General features: G+C 36.8%; 1 protein-coding gene across 12 annotated transcripts in view; it reads left to right on the top strand.

The window, feature by feature from the left end:
- RALGPS2 (Ral GEF with PH domain and SH3 binding motif 2) overlaps nucleotides 1-13,598 on the top strand; it is a 131,524-nt gene that overhangs the window by 100,597 nt on the left and 17,329 nt on the right. For 10 of the 12 annotated variants that reach the window (XM_074832990.1, XM_074832985.1, XM_074832996.1 and 7 more), the window contains 4 exons: nucleotides 7,357-7,411; nucleotides 10,958-11,035; nucleotides 12,581-12,686; nucleotides 13,425-13,517. In XM_074832990.1, coding sequence (XP_074689091.1) covers nucleotides 7,357-7,411; nucleotides 10,958-11,035; nucleotides 12,581-12,686; nucleotides 13,425-13,517 — 332 coding nt within the window. The remainder of the gene's footprint in view (nucleotides 1-7,356; nucleotides 7,412-10,957; nucleotides 11,036-12,580; nucleotides 12,687-13,424; nucleotides 13,518-13,598) is intronic. The other 2 variants (XM_074832993.1, XM_074832994.1) reach the window with 1 other exon arrangement.

Here is a 13,598-nt window from a genome sequence, read left to right as displayed (position 1 = left end):
AAAAACCTGGAGCTCAAAAAAAAAAAGATATAGCCCCCATCATATTAATTTCTTGTGCTTGGGTCAAAAGAGTTCTTCATAGAACTATGAGACTGTGTTCAGCAGACAGTCGTATATTATGCTAGAGTAAGGGAGGCGTACATCTGCTTCTGTTGCTGTTTTACTTTATAACATAGGTGCTCATTATCTGCACAAAAGTGAGAAATCTTTTTCCAGCAGTGCCAAGGCTATCCTAATTAGAAGGAAGAAACACTTGACAAGTTGTATATACAATATCAGATGGGAAATGTTCTCTTGAATTCAGGAATGTAACAAGGAAATAGTTTCTTCTAAGTTTTAAACATTCATAATTCAGACCGCTACATTTGAGCTAGTCATTTGGAGCTCTTTATAATCACATAGAGAATTAAGATCTTCAAGGACGTGATTCATCTCATTCTTAGGTGGGTGGCTAAAAAGAGGTTATATGACTTGTGTCCTTAAAAGCACTTCTGATGACTGCAGAGACTTTTGACAGATGAGACATGAAAATACAGACAGATGAATACTGCTGAAAATATTGTCTGGTTTGTGCAGACAGTCCAGGATATCTGGTTTTTAGTAAACTGGGACAGATGCTTTTCCTTCGCAGTGAAAGTTCATTGAGAACCCCCACTGCTTGCTATCAGTAAGTTTTAAAGCTACAAGATAGTTTTATTCTGTGATCCCTCCTTTTTGATGAGGTCACTGTATACTCTTCCAAAAGAGTGAGCTTGCCCTTCTGAGGTCTCAGCATTGCTCTTGGCTGGGTTGAAGGAACCACCTGCACACTCTTACCAGCTGTTCTCCTACATGTATTTGCCTGCTGTCACCTCCTCACCTAAAAGTAGGATAAATTAAGATACTTTTACAAGATTGTGGTTCCACTCAGAAATAGCATGCAACTTCCTTTCAATCATATTTTTCTTAAGAAACGTGGTTTTCTAATACTTGCTGATTTTAAGTATTTTTTTCTTGCTTAAGCATACTTATAAGTATCATTGCAGCAATGTTCAGCTTGCTTCATTAATGTTCTCAGAAGTTTTGGATTTCCACTATTTCTTGCAAAATGCTCAGCTGCATTATTGAACATCTTTTCTGAAGCTGAATTTGTTTACAGTGGCTAATTGTCAAAATAATTCTGTAAAGTGATGGTGTAAAATAGACCCCTCTTTTCATATATTGCTTCTCTGCGGCTTTTCTCCTCCTATAGCACCTAACATATATGACACAAAGTAATTTTGCTTACGAGGTTTTCTTTTAAGGGTGTCACATGTATACCACATAAAAGAATAGATGTTGAGGTAGGAACACAGAAATACTCAGCTGAAATAAGCTGAGAATATAATTTTAGGTGTTTAAAAATTCAAAATCATGTTTGTGGCAGTGTTGAATGCAAATTCTGTTCTAACTTGGGAATGTTTTCTTTCTTTCTCAAACTATTTCTGTTTTCCACTTTTCCTAATCTACAATGATATGCATGAAAGCTCTGGAAAAACTAAGGCTCTTGAACATTTACCTTCATTTGTGTGTTCCAATCATTTGAGAATAACTTGAGCTTTATTCTAATGCAGAGAAATTAATGCTGCAGAGTCAAAGAAAGGTATTTTAAATCAGTGTGAATTAATACAAGAAAGTGCCTTTGTAAGAACAGTACATTTTCAAACCTGAACTGGCATAAAACGCATACAAGAATATCAGCATTTTAATGAATTCCTCTAAGTCACCATCCTGAAGTACTTGAATTCTACAAGGGATTATATTTCTCTCTAAATAAATGAAGTATAGGTGTAGGTATACAGTGTATGCATTCGCTTTCAGGTTTTTGGCAGCCTATACAGTAGGGAAGAACTCTACACAGCCAATGCTTGTTTGATTCCTTACCCTGTAGTATACTGCTCAGGTGTTTAGGACTGAGTCATCAGCAGTCTGCATCAGAAGATCAGAGTTTGGGTAGGGTATCGGGCAGAAGAAATGTTATTTGGGTTTTTTAATATTCCATTTAAAAGAGTATGTAGATGCCTGTCTCTTGCCCTAAATGTGGATACGCTGTATTAATGATAGAGTAAATATGAAAGCTGTATTATACTTTTGGTTAAAAATGTACATGTAGGTGACTGGATTTGGGCAAAGGAGAGGGATATACAGGAGTTCTAGCATGCTGTTTCTTCCCAAGTCCTTATGAGTATTGTTTGGTCTGAGGTATGTGCTTTGGGTGTTTTGGAGTTAATGCAGATGTACAAACCCCCTCTTTCTGCCCCATCTTTATCCATTTGGTTATTTGCTTTTGTTAGGTTTTCACAATTAAATTCATTATCAGTGATGGTATTAAAAGTTTGTGTTGATTCTCTGACATCATATTGCTTGAGTTGTTGCCAGTCTTCACACCATTCTTACTTGGTTCACTAGCAAGCCAAAGTTGAGGTATTTAAACTTTACTGTACAACAGTTAAATGGTAATGAACTAGTTCAGTATATATGAGCATTTTCAGTATGGTCAGAGACTCAACAAGACAGAATGTAACTTTCAGGGCATGGAGTCTATCTCTGTGATGTTAGCTGGGCTATATTGTGGTACAGCAATTGATGTTCAGGCCCCTTGATCAATTTTTTGTGTTTTCATGTTAGAATTTCAAGCTCTGTCAGGTCAGTCACCGGCTATAGTGACTAGAGCTCTGGAAACACTGTGTAACTGGAGCCAGGAGAGTGTCAGTTGCAGATTTGAGAAGGGGAAAGAATTTTTAGTCTGAATACTTTTTAAACTCTTTGGGGTTGGTTTGTTTATATTAACACCTGTTTAACTTTGGGGACTAACTTCTGGATAAAGGAAGCCTGTGTTAAATGTTCAATATCCTCAGACTTTCAGCAATGAGTGGATGCTGTGACCAGGGGGGAGTGGGTATGCAATGGTGTAGGCATTCCCTATCACCTAACTGGGAGCCTAGCCTCATGCTGTCTGTGTGGCTGTGGCGTGGATATGTGAATGCAGAGCTGTAGCATGTATATGCACATCTACAAATGTGAACAGAAAATTCACATCTGTGTTCAGCTGCAGTACTAGAGCTCTGTCTAAATGATCCTGAGACTTCTCAGATAATCATCAGCACAGTGAAAAAAATGTTTTGCCAGTTGCTGTTATTCCTTAGATAGGAAAAAGCCTTCATGTTATGTGGCAAAGAGAAACAAAACTCTAATATTTTTTTAATCTTGTGCAAGAAATTTTTAATTTTATTAGCAATAAATAAAACTAGGAAGATAGTGGTTTATGTCAAGCGGCTTCTTACATAAAGCCAAAACTTGTGTAGAACATTAAGTAATAGAAAGCACTTATACTACCTAGGATTTGTTATTAAGTTTAACCTGAAGACCTGCTTGAGGTTGTTGGAAAAACTCAAATATTGAGTACATACTTGTGAAGAATTTAAGAAGGTGATATATTTTTAAAGTACTGAATGAATGAAATATTTCCAGTTGAGGTGATAGTCAAATAGTGCACTTAATGTTTAAACAGAATTTGGCTAGACATCTAACTGTTATTAACTTAAAAACAGTTCCTTTCACCTCTGTTTTGTTTTGGAGGGAGGGATGTAATGTATATTCTTTTGCTTTTCGGAAAAGGGGTTTTTTTTAGTATCGGAACTTTTGTTGTGCAAAAAAATCTCCTGGAGTTTTTCGAATCTAAAATATCCTGTTAGAGATGTTCTGTATATGGTTTATATGTTCTATAAAAACTGTTTAGGCATCAATATAGATGTTAAATCAATACCTGTCATGTTTGGCCCACTTTTTTACAAATTAACCTTGCTTTCAAAAGTAATTGGCAATTTCTGTATAGATTAAACTTTTAAAATGAAACTTCTGTTTATGAATCCCCTGAATTCATTTAAATTTTGTAACTGTACTGATACTGTAACAAGGATTACCACTTTCTGAAAGACAACGTTTCAGCTCTTTTGCTCTAGATTGTTTACATTTTTAGAAAGCAACAGTTGCTTTTAAATCTTTCTGTAGAGTACTTAGTACAGTGTTTGAAACACAACTTTCTTAGCAAAGCTAATATAGTTGCCATCAAAATGTCATTTCAGATAAAATTTTAATGTATCAGCCTACTTTAAATATAAAAAATTGCTTCATAATACAGTATTGTTAAGAGGATCTAATTATGTGAGTTTCTGTCATGGCCACAGTGAAGTAGAGCTCTAGTCATATTAAAGTTGCACTTCCTGTTAATATAGAGATAAATCTACGCAGTAATAAGGAATTAAGTAAGATTCTAAGTGTCCCTAATAACGTCAATGTTGGCTGGATGACTAGGGTAAACAGAAATCACTGCACCATTTTGCAGGACAGATTGCTCCAAGTAGCAACAAGAAAAATTTCAATTATGTGCAAGGAAAACTTTTTTCAGATGCAGGTTGTGAGGCACAGTAACAGGTTGCTCAGAGAGACTGTGGAGTGCCTCCTTGAAGAACATGACTAGATGAGGCCCTCAGCAATCTCATCACCAAGTTATGTTTGTTCTGACTAGAGTGTTGGACCAGATGACCTGAGAAGGTCCCTTTGAGCAAGAAATACTACAGAATTCATAAGTAGACTAACTATAGAAACAAATAGGAGAGACTTTGTTTGGACAGGTCTGGATTAGGATTTCTTAGAAATAGTCCTGGACGTGTTGTACCGGACCTGCCATACTGACCATTACATTTGCTTAGAATAATGCAGTCAGTGCCTTAGTTCGATGTGAGTGCGCCTGATAGTAGCATCAGTTATTCACTTCCTATTCATGCCATTCTCTCATTTGTGCTCCTTGGTGTTTAGATGGCTGAAGAAACTCACTCTTGTCTTCACAACAGTCCAGGATGCTGGTTCCTTCTTGAGAAATAATCATACTTGAAACCTACCTTCCTAATTGTCGTTCCACCTGCTAAAAGGATTACAGTACTTTGATCTTACTATAAGATACTCTACTCTAAACAGTCTTCCTCAAAGACAGCTTGGAGGTCTTACCCAAAATAGCTCCTTAAAGTTGTCTCTGAATTCTGTCAGATCTGATTCTGTCTCCTCATCCCCAAACCACGTTACTTGTTTATTTGAAGAGACTTTGGATATTGCCTTACAGAGAGTGCTGCTGTGCTTTTGTTCAGATGAAATAAATCATTGAGCTTTTCACTGTGATGTAGAATTTGCTGAAAATACTGAGTTATTTCTTCCAAAGCTGATAAGCTTTGTTTTGGGATTTTGCAAAGACTTCTACCATAACAGCAGGCTCCACCTGCATAGGTTACTCCAACTGGTTATTCCAGTTTTGCCTGGGATACTTCATGATCTATCTGGTGGTATTCCTGTATAAAAGTGCATAGAACAACGTGGAGTTCAGTCCACATATTCTCCTACTTTTGCATCATGCAGGTCAGATGTAAACCGTGCTGAACAGAACTTCTGATTATTTTTATAGTCACTTTTTACTCACCTGCCTTGTGGCACCAGAATGAATGTTTGCTTATAGATTAGGTTTGTCAGTCACTTGGAAGTAAGAACACTTACTCAACTGTAGTAACTGTGGCTCTTAGATACATTGTCCTCGCAGCTACAGAGGAAGTTTAAGTCACAGAAGTATAAGTAACTGTACTTTTCTTTTATGGACAAGCTACCTGCTGCTGTAACCTTTTAAGCAGTTGAATGCTTAAGGATCAATGATCTGAGAATGTAAGTACTCAAATCTTAAAGATGCTTCTAGAAAATAATTAGTCACCTGTTGAGTATTGTGCTCCCCTTCTGTGGACCTTTATGCCTAGCTTAGGAGCCAGTAGCTCCACCGGAACATCGCTTTTATGTGTCTCTTAGCTTCTTCCACTATGCAAGTCCCTTTTACTGTAATGTGTGAACCAGGTTAGGACCTTCCTTTAGGAAAAGTTCAGGGTAAGCTGAGACCAAATTATCTAGTATCCCTTAGAGATCATGTTAATATGAGGATGTTGAGCTAATGTTTGGAAAAGAGGCATCTAAGTTGAATTGACTTGGCAGATAAAGGCATGTATTTTTTTCTTGGATCTTGCACAGAGAGAACTTCCCTCCATGCTGAGATTTTCATGGCTCTTAGCTGGAATTACCCCTGCTGTGTGTGAATTTTTATTGCCCTCCATCTTTACTCTGTGTTTACTCAGTGGATATCCAGACTTACCTTTGTACAGCTTTAGTCTTCAGGGCACCACTCTTCCCTGCTGATTTTCTCTGTAAAATTACAGGGAACTTGTTCCCATTTTCAGCCTTTGTTTCTCTGTGAAAACCCTAAGTAAGGTGCATTGATACAGGGTTTTTTTCAGTTTGCCTGAAAATCATTGTAAATCAATTAGTTTCTTTTATATACGAGTATTCAGGAGGCAGAGCAAACAAGCTCTCAGGTTAGTGTGCCAAAAGGTGGGCTTTTAGCAGTGACTGACATTGAATTAGGCTGAAACTGAGGAGTTGGGACTGTCTGAAGAGAAAAACACAAGTTGGCTTGAAGTGGAGGGCAAGAATGGTAGCTGGCATGGGAAGGTGGTCTGGTCTGAAAGGTGAAGAGCTTGCGTGACCACAGCTTGAACATTGTTTATAGTACAGTTAGCAACTAAAGTTACTGAGTTCTCTTAACAGAGTTTCTATACTGATACATAGTTACTGATTTTTAACATTACAGATAACACTACCTTGTGTCTGTATTTAAATACTAATTTTCAGGCTAATGGAACTTACTATAATTGTAAAGTTAATATGTTATTTATGGGCTTGCCATGAGTGGATGCATCAGATACTTGGATTTTGTGTTTTTCCTCTACTTTCAGTGTTTGAAATAAAATACTTGCAGTAACATTGGATTGCTTTGTGGAGCACAGAAGGAAAAAAATATTGTTGTGATCTGAATATAGTAGGTGGGAGATAGCTTTAAAAGTTGTTTAAGGCTTCTCAAATCATCAATGAGTTTGCGCTGTTGCAAATTTGCACCTCTGTGTCATGACCATGTATGACTTCATAATGAATTACTTAAGTGACCTTTCTTTTTAAATGCTCGTTGTGTTATTCAGACAAATCTGCGTTTAGGATGTACTTTAAATTTTGAAAATGCCTTTCCCATTTATTAGCACTCCTTTTCTTCAACTTCTTAATGTGCACCTAGACCCAACCCCTTCAAATCTCTACCTTGGTTTATGTGAAATTCCTGAAGCAGATCACAGAGTATTTTCATTGTAGTATTTTTGTGAAGTATATTTTACACACTTAAATATTCTGAGGAGAAACATACAAAATTGAAATTACTGTAGATGATGGAATAACGTATCGTTCATTCTTACTTTTTTCAAGGTAGCAGTGATGGTTCTGAACTCAGCGAAGAGACTTCCTGGCCAGCATTTGAAAGGTAAGAAGAACTGCCACTCAAAACCTGCATTTCTCTATTCAGACATTGCTACTTACAATCTCTCACTCAATCCTGAAAGTGATGCTTTATTTTAGTGATCTAGAGATCTTCCATACGTAAGAATATTAATAAACTGTAGTAAGTTCACCAGATCTGTTAAAGCAGCAGAGAAGTACCTTCTGCTCACTAGTAGTTAATAGGGCTTTTGTCTAATTGGGTGCTTACTCATTGCACACATTCTGCTAAACAGCTCAACCAGAATACCATTAAACCCCAGATATTTTTCAGGTTTATATATTTGTATATCCTGTGTATGCTATTCCTGTGAACTATCTTTTTTTCATTTTCACCTTCCTTATTTCATCCGTTCTTGGTCCCTTTGTTCTTGTCATTGATATTTGTCACCTATTTTGTCTCTCTCATCTTCACTTCGTTGTTACTTGCCCTTGTGTTACATGGGGAAGCACAGAAATTCCCCTTGCTAATGTCTGATTTTTGTGGTCCAGAATTAACATCTTGTTCCTTATCCAATACCTGCAAATGCTCAGGTGACATTGACCAATTCAATCCTTTCCCATGTTGTATTTGAGAATATGGAAAAAGACTAACAGCTGTAGTTTAATATAGTCAAAGGTGGAAATTTCATCTTCCCACAGCTGAGTAAGATGCACAATACAGTGTGTAGTTTGTTTCTCTAACTCAATTTCAGGTAATTCATCAGCTTCAGAGTTGCCATGGATGCTTTGAAGACGTGTTTTGTAGCAATTTTTGTCAAAGAACTTTATCTTTATTGTCGTGAACTGTTACCACAAACCTTATATTCTGCTTGAATTCATTGAAGCAGTTGAAGTTCTGTGTTACTTTTAGGAAGAAATCTTTGAAAATTTCTCTGTGCCAAAGGTGAACTCTTGATATTTCATGCTATAAATACGATTACATAAATGATGAAATGCCTTACGATTCCATTATGTAAGCAATAAGAACATTCCACATGAGCACAGCAAGAAAATATCTTAACTTTTATGTGCTCATTGATGCATTGATGCAACCTGTAACATTCAGAAGCTTTTCTTGATTTTTTTCCTTCCTTCCTGCCTTATGGAATTAATCAAGTTCAGGTTATTTCTCAAAGCTAAAAAAGTTATATGGAAGAGCCTTAGACAAAATGGTGAACTGAGTGCTTTTACCCCGAGTAACATAAAAAACTGAAAAGTTTTAGTAAGCCTCAGGCTTAAGCTCATGGTAACACTCCAGAATTGCTGTGTGGCCTTCTGAGACAAAGCAGAGTTTTTCATCCCTGTCCTAATGAGAACTGGCTGGTCCAGACTGCCCCCAGTTAAAAGGTTTGCTCCATGTCAAACAATTATGTCAGAAGACGACTCCTCCTCCAAATTCCACTTGCCTTCAATACTTTTTCTCCTGAGAGTGCTCTTTGAGAACTCTGAAGTTGCATGTTTTCCAGGGTGGGTGCTCTTGGCTGCTTCCAGGGAGAGGGATTGGGTTCCTTACAGACGTTCACAACATCATGTGTGAAATTTCTAGAGATACACAGCAACCTTGTGTCTGTTCCTTGGTTTATAAGATGATGAAGCATGTTTTGGAATTTATTAGGTACTGCACTGACATGCAAATGTCAAAATTAAAGATAACTGGAAGGGTGTCTCTCTAGTTTTGATCTGTACAGTGGGTTTGCATTCTTATAAAAGAATCTTTAAATGAGGGAGGAGCATTAGTTGTCTGGAATGAACAGCTACAGGTAAAATTGGGATACATCCAGTGTTATTAACGACTACTTCCTATGCAATGCAAGTGGGAATTTCCCAGTGATTTAGGAACAGAATCTTTGGCTGGGAGGGCTTACATCTGCCTGATATGCCTAACAGGAAGAAAAGGGGTACTCCACACACAGATTCCCCAGGTAACAGAAGGAATAGTAACAAATATTCTTGAGTTTCCTGGCCCTCCTGTTGTTTGTAACTGGGAAATGCAGAAGGCATGAGAACTAGAGTCACTCGTTTTTAAGTGCAACAGAAACTTAGTTGGAAACTTGAGAAAGAGCTTTCAGCATTGGGATGTCCGTTACAGCTAATGAAAATTACTTGAAGGACTTCAATTCCAAGTCCTGACAGTTATATCGTGTTAAGGGCAGTATACTAAGTGGCACTTCAGTCTCATAGGTTGTCATCCTGAGTGTCTCTGAATAGATTTCCCTGAAATAGTTCGAATCCAAGAGTGATAGCCTCCTTGTTATGCAAAAAAAAAGCTTAAAGGTAAGAAGAAAATGTATTTCATTTGCATGCAAAATACATGTACATACAAATATACAGCTCGTTTTACAGTTTTCTTTTCTTCATCTTAATTAAGGTTTTATTTGTCTATATCTTGAATGTATTTTTGAAAAACTCATTCATAAATTCAAAGATAGCAGTTATGTTGAAAAGCAAATTATGGCAAATTCTGGGATAGATTAGATGATAATTCATTGTATATTTGATAATTCTTCTTGCAGCAAAAGCAATAGTTTGAGCTGGTTTAAAAAACCAAAATGACAAAAACAAAAAACCCCATTTTTCTTCTTTAATGCTGCTGACCTTTACTGTATCTCTTCTTTAAGCCTGTTTGCCTGCTGTATACTATTCTGAGTGAAACATGACAGTGCTGCTTGTTTAGGTTTCCCATTCTGAGAAATACTGCAGCTTTCCAGCTAATGCAAAGCCCCTCTCATAGGTGACAGACTGTAAGGAGATTTTGCCTGTAAATTCTAATAGGCTTGTACTTAACTGTCTGCTTCTGCAGAATTGGAGCTGATTTTCAATCTTTCAGCATAATACAAGCAACTAGAAAAACAGATAAAAAATAGGAGGTGAGGACAAAGTGCCTGTGCTTCTGTTGACTTAAATGGAATTCAGTGGGCTGAGGGGTCTGATCCAGAAAAACAAGGTGCAGTGAAGCAAAGCAGTGTTCAGAAGGCAGGCCTAGAACACGAGTCCTGGCTAGGGATAACAATATAGACCAGGTTAAGGACTCTAAAACGTGAAGCTTGTAGGTAAAGTTTATATGAACTGGAGAATTGAAATATTGCTTAGCTTATTTCAATGTTGCTTAATACAACAGTATTTTAAACAGCGTCAGGCATATTTTGGTAGTCCAACAGCTTGTGTGTGTGCATACTCGTAGAAGTTGAAACTATTTTTTGGTAGTAACGTCAAAAATCAGAATTTAAAGACAATTTTTATTAATATGTTCCTTTACATTGACTTAATCTCTAAGAACTAAATTCAGACTTTGCTCTCAAAATGTATTATTGTTCAATGCCAATAAAACACTTCAATATTATGAGTTCTGACAAAGAGAACATTTGATAAAATAAAGAACCATGGTATCTACCCCTGCATGCATTTTTCTAACTAAAATTATCCTCTGTTTCTTACGAGGAAGAAGTGGCTTTGTGATATGCACACCAAAAAAAATACTGTTTTAGCAGTCGTGCTGTTTGTGTGAATAAAAGTATATGTAATACGTACAATTTATAATGGAATCCAACAGGAACAGGTTGTACCATTCTCTCGGTCCGGGGACAAGAGTGTCACGAAATGGCTATCGAGGCCACATGAAGGCCAGCAGGTACAATCCCCACTGCACACAGAGGTGTCAAACTTTCCCTCTGGTGTTGGTGATTTGGTTTGGTTTAATAATTAAGTGGGTGTTTTCTGATGTTATCTTTCTAACTTACATGTCAAAATAAAGGTAGAGACCTTTTTCTTCAGACTTAAAGCTTTCCTTTTCTGTGACTTAATCTGTATCACCATAAGGGTTTTTGTTCATTCTGGTCTGCAAATCCAAATTCTGAACCATTGGATCTTCATATCAAGGCTTAAAGATGTTTTACCAGAGGTAGCTTTTTAACTGCCTGCCACTCTGTAGCAGTGTTGGTAGTTCTCATGTGGACAACAAAGCTGCTTCTTGTGCTGATGGGTGGCATTCAAGATGTTTTCTTTGCTGGCAGTTCTGTATTGAATTTCTTTTTCCCTGTTCCTTGAAAGCAGATATATGGCTAAAATGAGTAATGCATTAAAATTGGCCCAAATTTATTATATATAGTATTATTTGCAAGCTGACAGAGTAATATAACTGATTATTCTGATTAATTAAAATACAAATGCTGTCTCCAGCTCTGTGGCACTGTAGTTGGGAAAGAGATGGCCATTAACTATGAAACTTTTTTCATGTTAAGAAGCATTGTCTCCCTGAATTAAACTCATGTTCACATCTATCAATGTCCAAAATTGTCTCCATATCCTCATTCTCAGTAGGTGCTGCAATGAAAATACTTGCCAGATTTCCAATTTACTTTGAATGTTCATGAACGTTAGGATGGATGAAACAGCAAATCCTGGCTTACTTCAAAACAAGTTTTAGGCGCTGTTCAATTTCTTGGCAATTTAGTTATATGCTCTGATTGACATTTACTGAAATGATTTCTGTTGTAATTTTTTTCTGATTGAAAATGCTTTGTAAGCCAGTCAGCTTTGTAATTTTAATAAAGCTAAGGTTTTTTTTCTTTTCACAGTGCTGTACCTGGCATTTGTTTTGGCCCATTGCTCTTAGATCCTACATAGGATAGATGATTAGTAAAGCACCAGATGCATTAAAACACCTTAAAGCTGTGGTTCGGGTTTCTACTCTTTATTACTGCTCCTGCCCACTCTTCTTGCTTTCAGATATTTTAAAGATTGTGCATGTCTGAGCTATGCTTTGGTTTTGATGTGCTGATGATTCCAGTGTTTCTAACAAAAAAATGCTCAATCTTTCTTGCAAGGGCTGAAGGAGAGGTTTTAACACATACAGCAACTGTATGAATGTACTTCAACTGTTTGGTTTTTAAAATTAATTGTTCTTGTATTTCAGTTGTCTTAAGTTTTAATTCTTTTAATTAAGGATTACCTGCTTGGCTAATTAATTTTTCTGATCACTTTTGCTTGTGAGTGTAAATTCCACAACAGCAATTCCTTGTAACAGCCAAAGTCTTTTTCCATAATGAAGTCCAATAAATAAAAAGTTGACGTTTCTAAATTAAAATACAGATGTTTGCATTAGTTTGTGGTAATGATTGGAAAACTACTTTAGGAGAAATACTTGTTCACGCAAATCTTCACATGCTCCTTTCAGCTCGCTAGAATCTGAAGATTTGGCTGTTCATTTGTATCCAGGAGCAGTTACTATTCAAGGTGTTCTCAGGAGGAAGACTTTGTTGAAAGAAGGCAAAAAACCTACGGTAAGATTTTTAATTCATTTTTTCATCTTTTTCCTTTGCCCAATTATAAACACAATAAAATGGCCATTGTGCAACTAATTCAGGTGTCCGAGATCTCCTCTGCCTGGCTGAGTAAGGCTTAGGGTCACTGCTAGAGTTTGCGTTCTTCTGTTTGGTGGCTTTATTCGGTATGTTAGGCTATACCCATAATCTAAGCAGTAGAAGAGAAGTGTAATGCTACACAAAATTTCTTACAATTACTGATAACTTTAAAAGGGAGGAACATGTTTTGTCTTTCTGAACGGTAAGAACAGTAAGTGGATCCTAAGAATTTATCAATAGGTAATAACCCTTGTCATTTGCATTGCAAATGCTTTATGATGAATTATAAATCAAAATACATATTCATGACAATGGGGGATACCTTATGACAGTACATAAAATGGAAAAGGGACAAATGTACTCTTACCTCAGCAAAGTGTTCAACAAGGGTTGCAGAAAGTATAGAGTAACGTGCAGAAAATTTTTCTCAGATTAGTGAGGAAAGGAATATGTTCTTTCCACTTTCTAGATTTTTAATGCATTCATCGGCCCACACGAATAACTAGAAACAGCAGCTTTGGAAACATGGCTGATGGTTTGGCTGGGCAGTTAGTGCTGTCACGTTTTTGCAGGATGATGCCTGTTATTTTACAGCTCAATATTATGAGACATTTTGCTTATCCGTTGCACTTTTTGTTTTTTGTCTTTTCTCTTTAGGTAGCATCTTGGACGAAATACTGGGTAGCACTGTGTGGAACCCAACTCTTTTACTACGCTGCAAAATCTCTGAAGGCTACAGAAAGAAAACATGTATGCAAACCAGGCATATTCCAGTCTCATCTGCCAAAATTAAAATGTGATTTCCTGATGTAAACACTGAGAATAGTTCAG

This window comes from Strix aluco, chromosome 8, assembly GCF_031877795.1.
Source record: "Strix aluco isolate bStrAlu1 chromosome 8, bStrAlu1.hap1, whole genome shotgun sequence".
In the NCBI taxonomy this organism is placed as follows: domain Eukaryota; kingdom Metazoa; phylum Chordata; class Aves; order Strigiformes; family Strigidae; genus Strix; species Strix aluco.
This window is presented reverse-complemented; position numbering and strand designations above follow the sequence as displayed.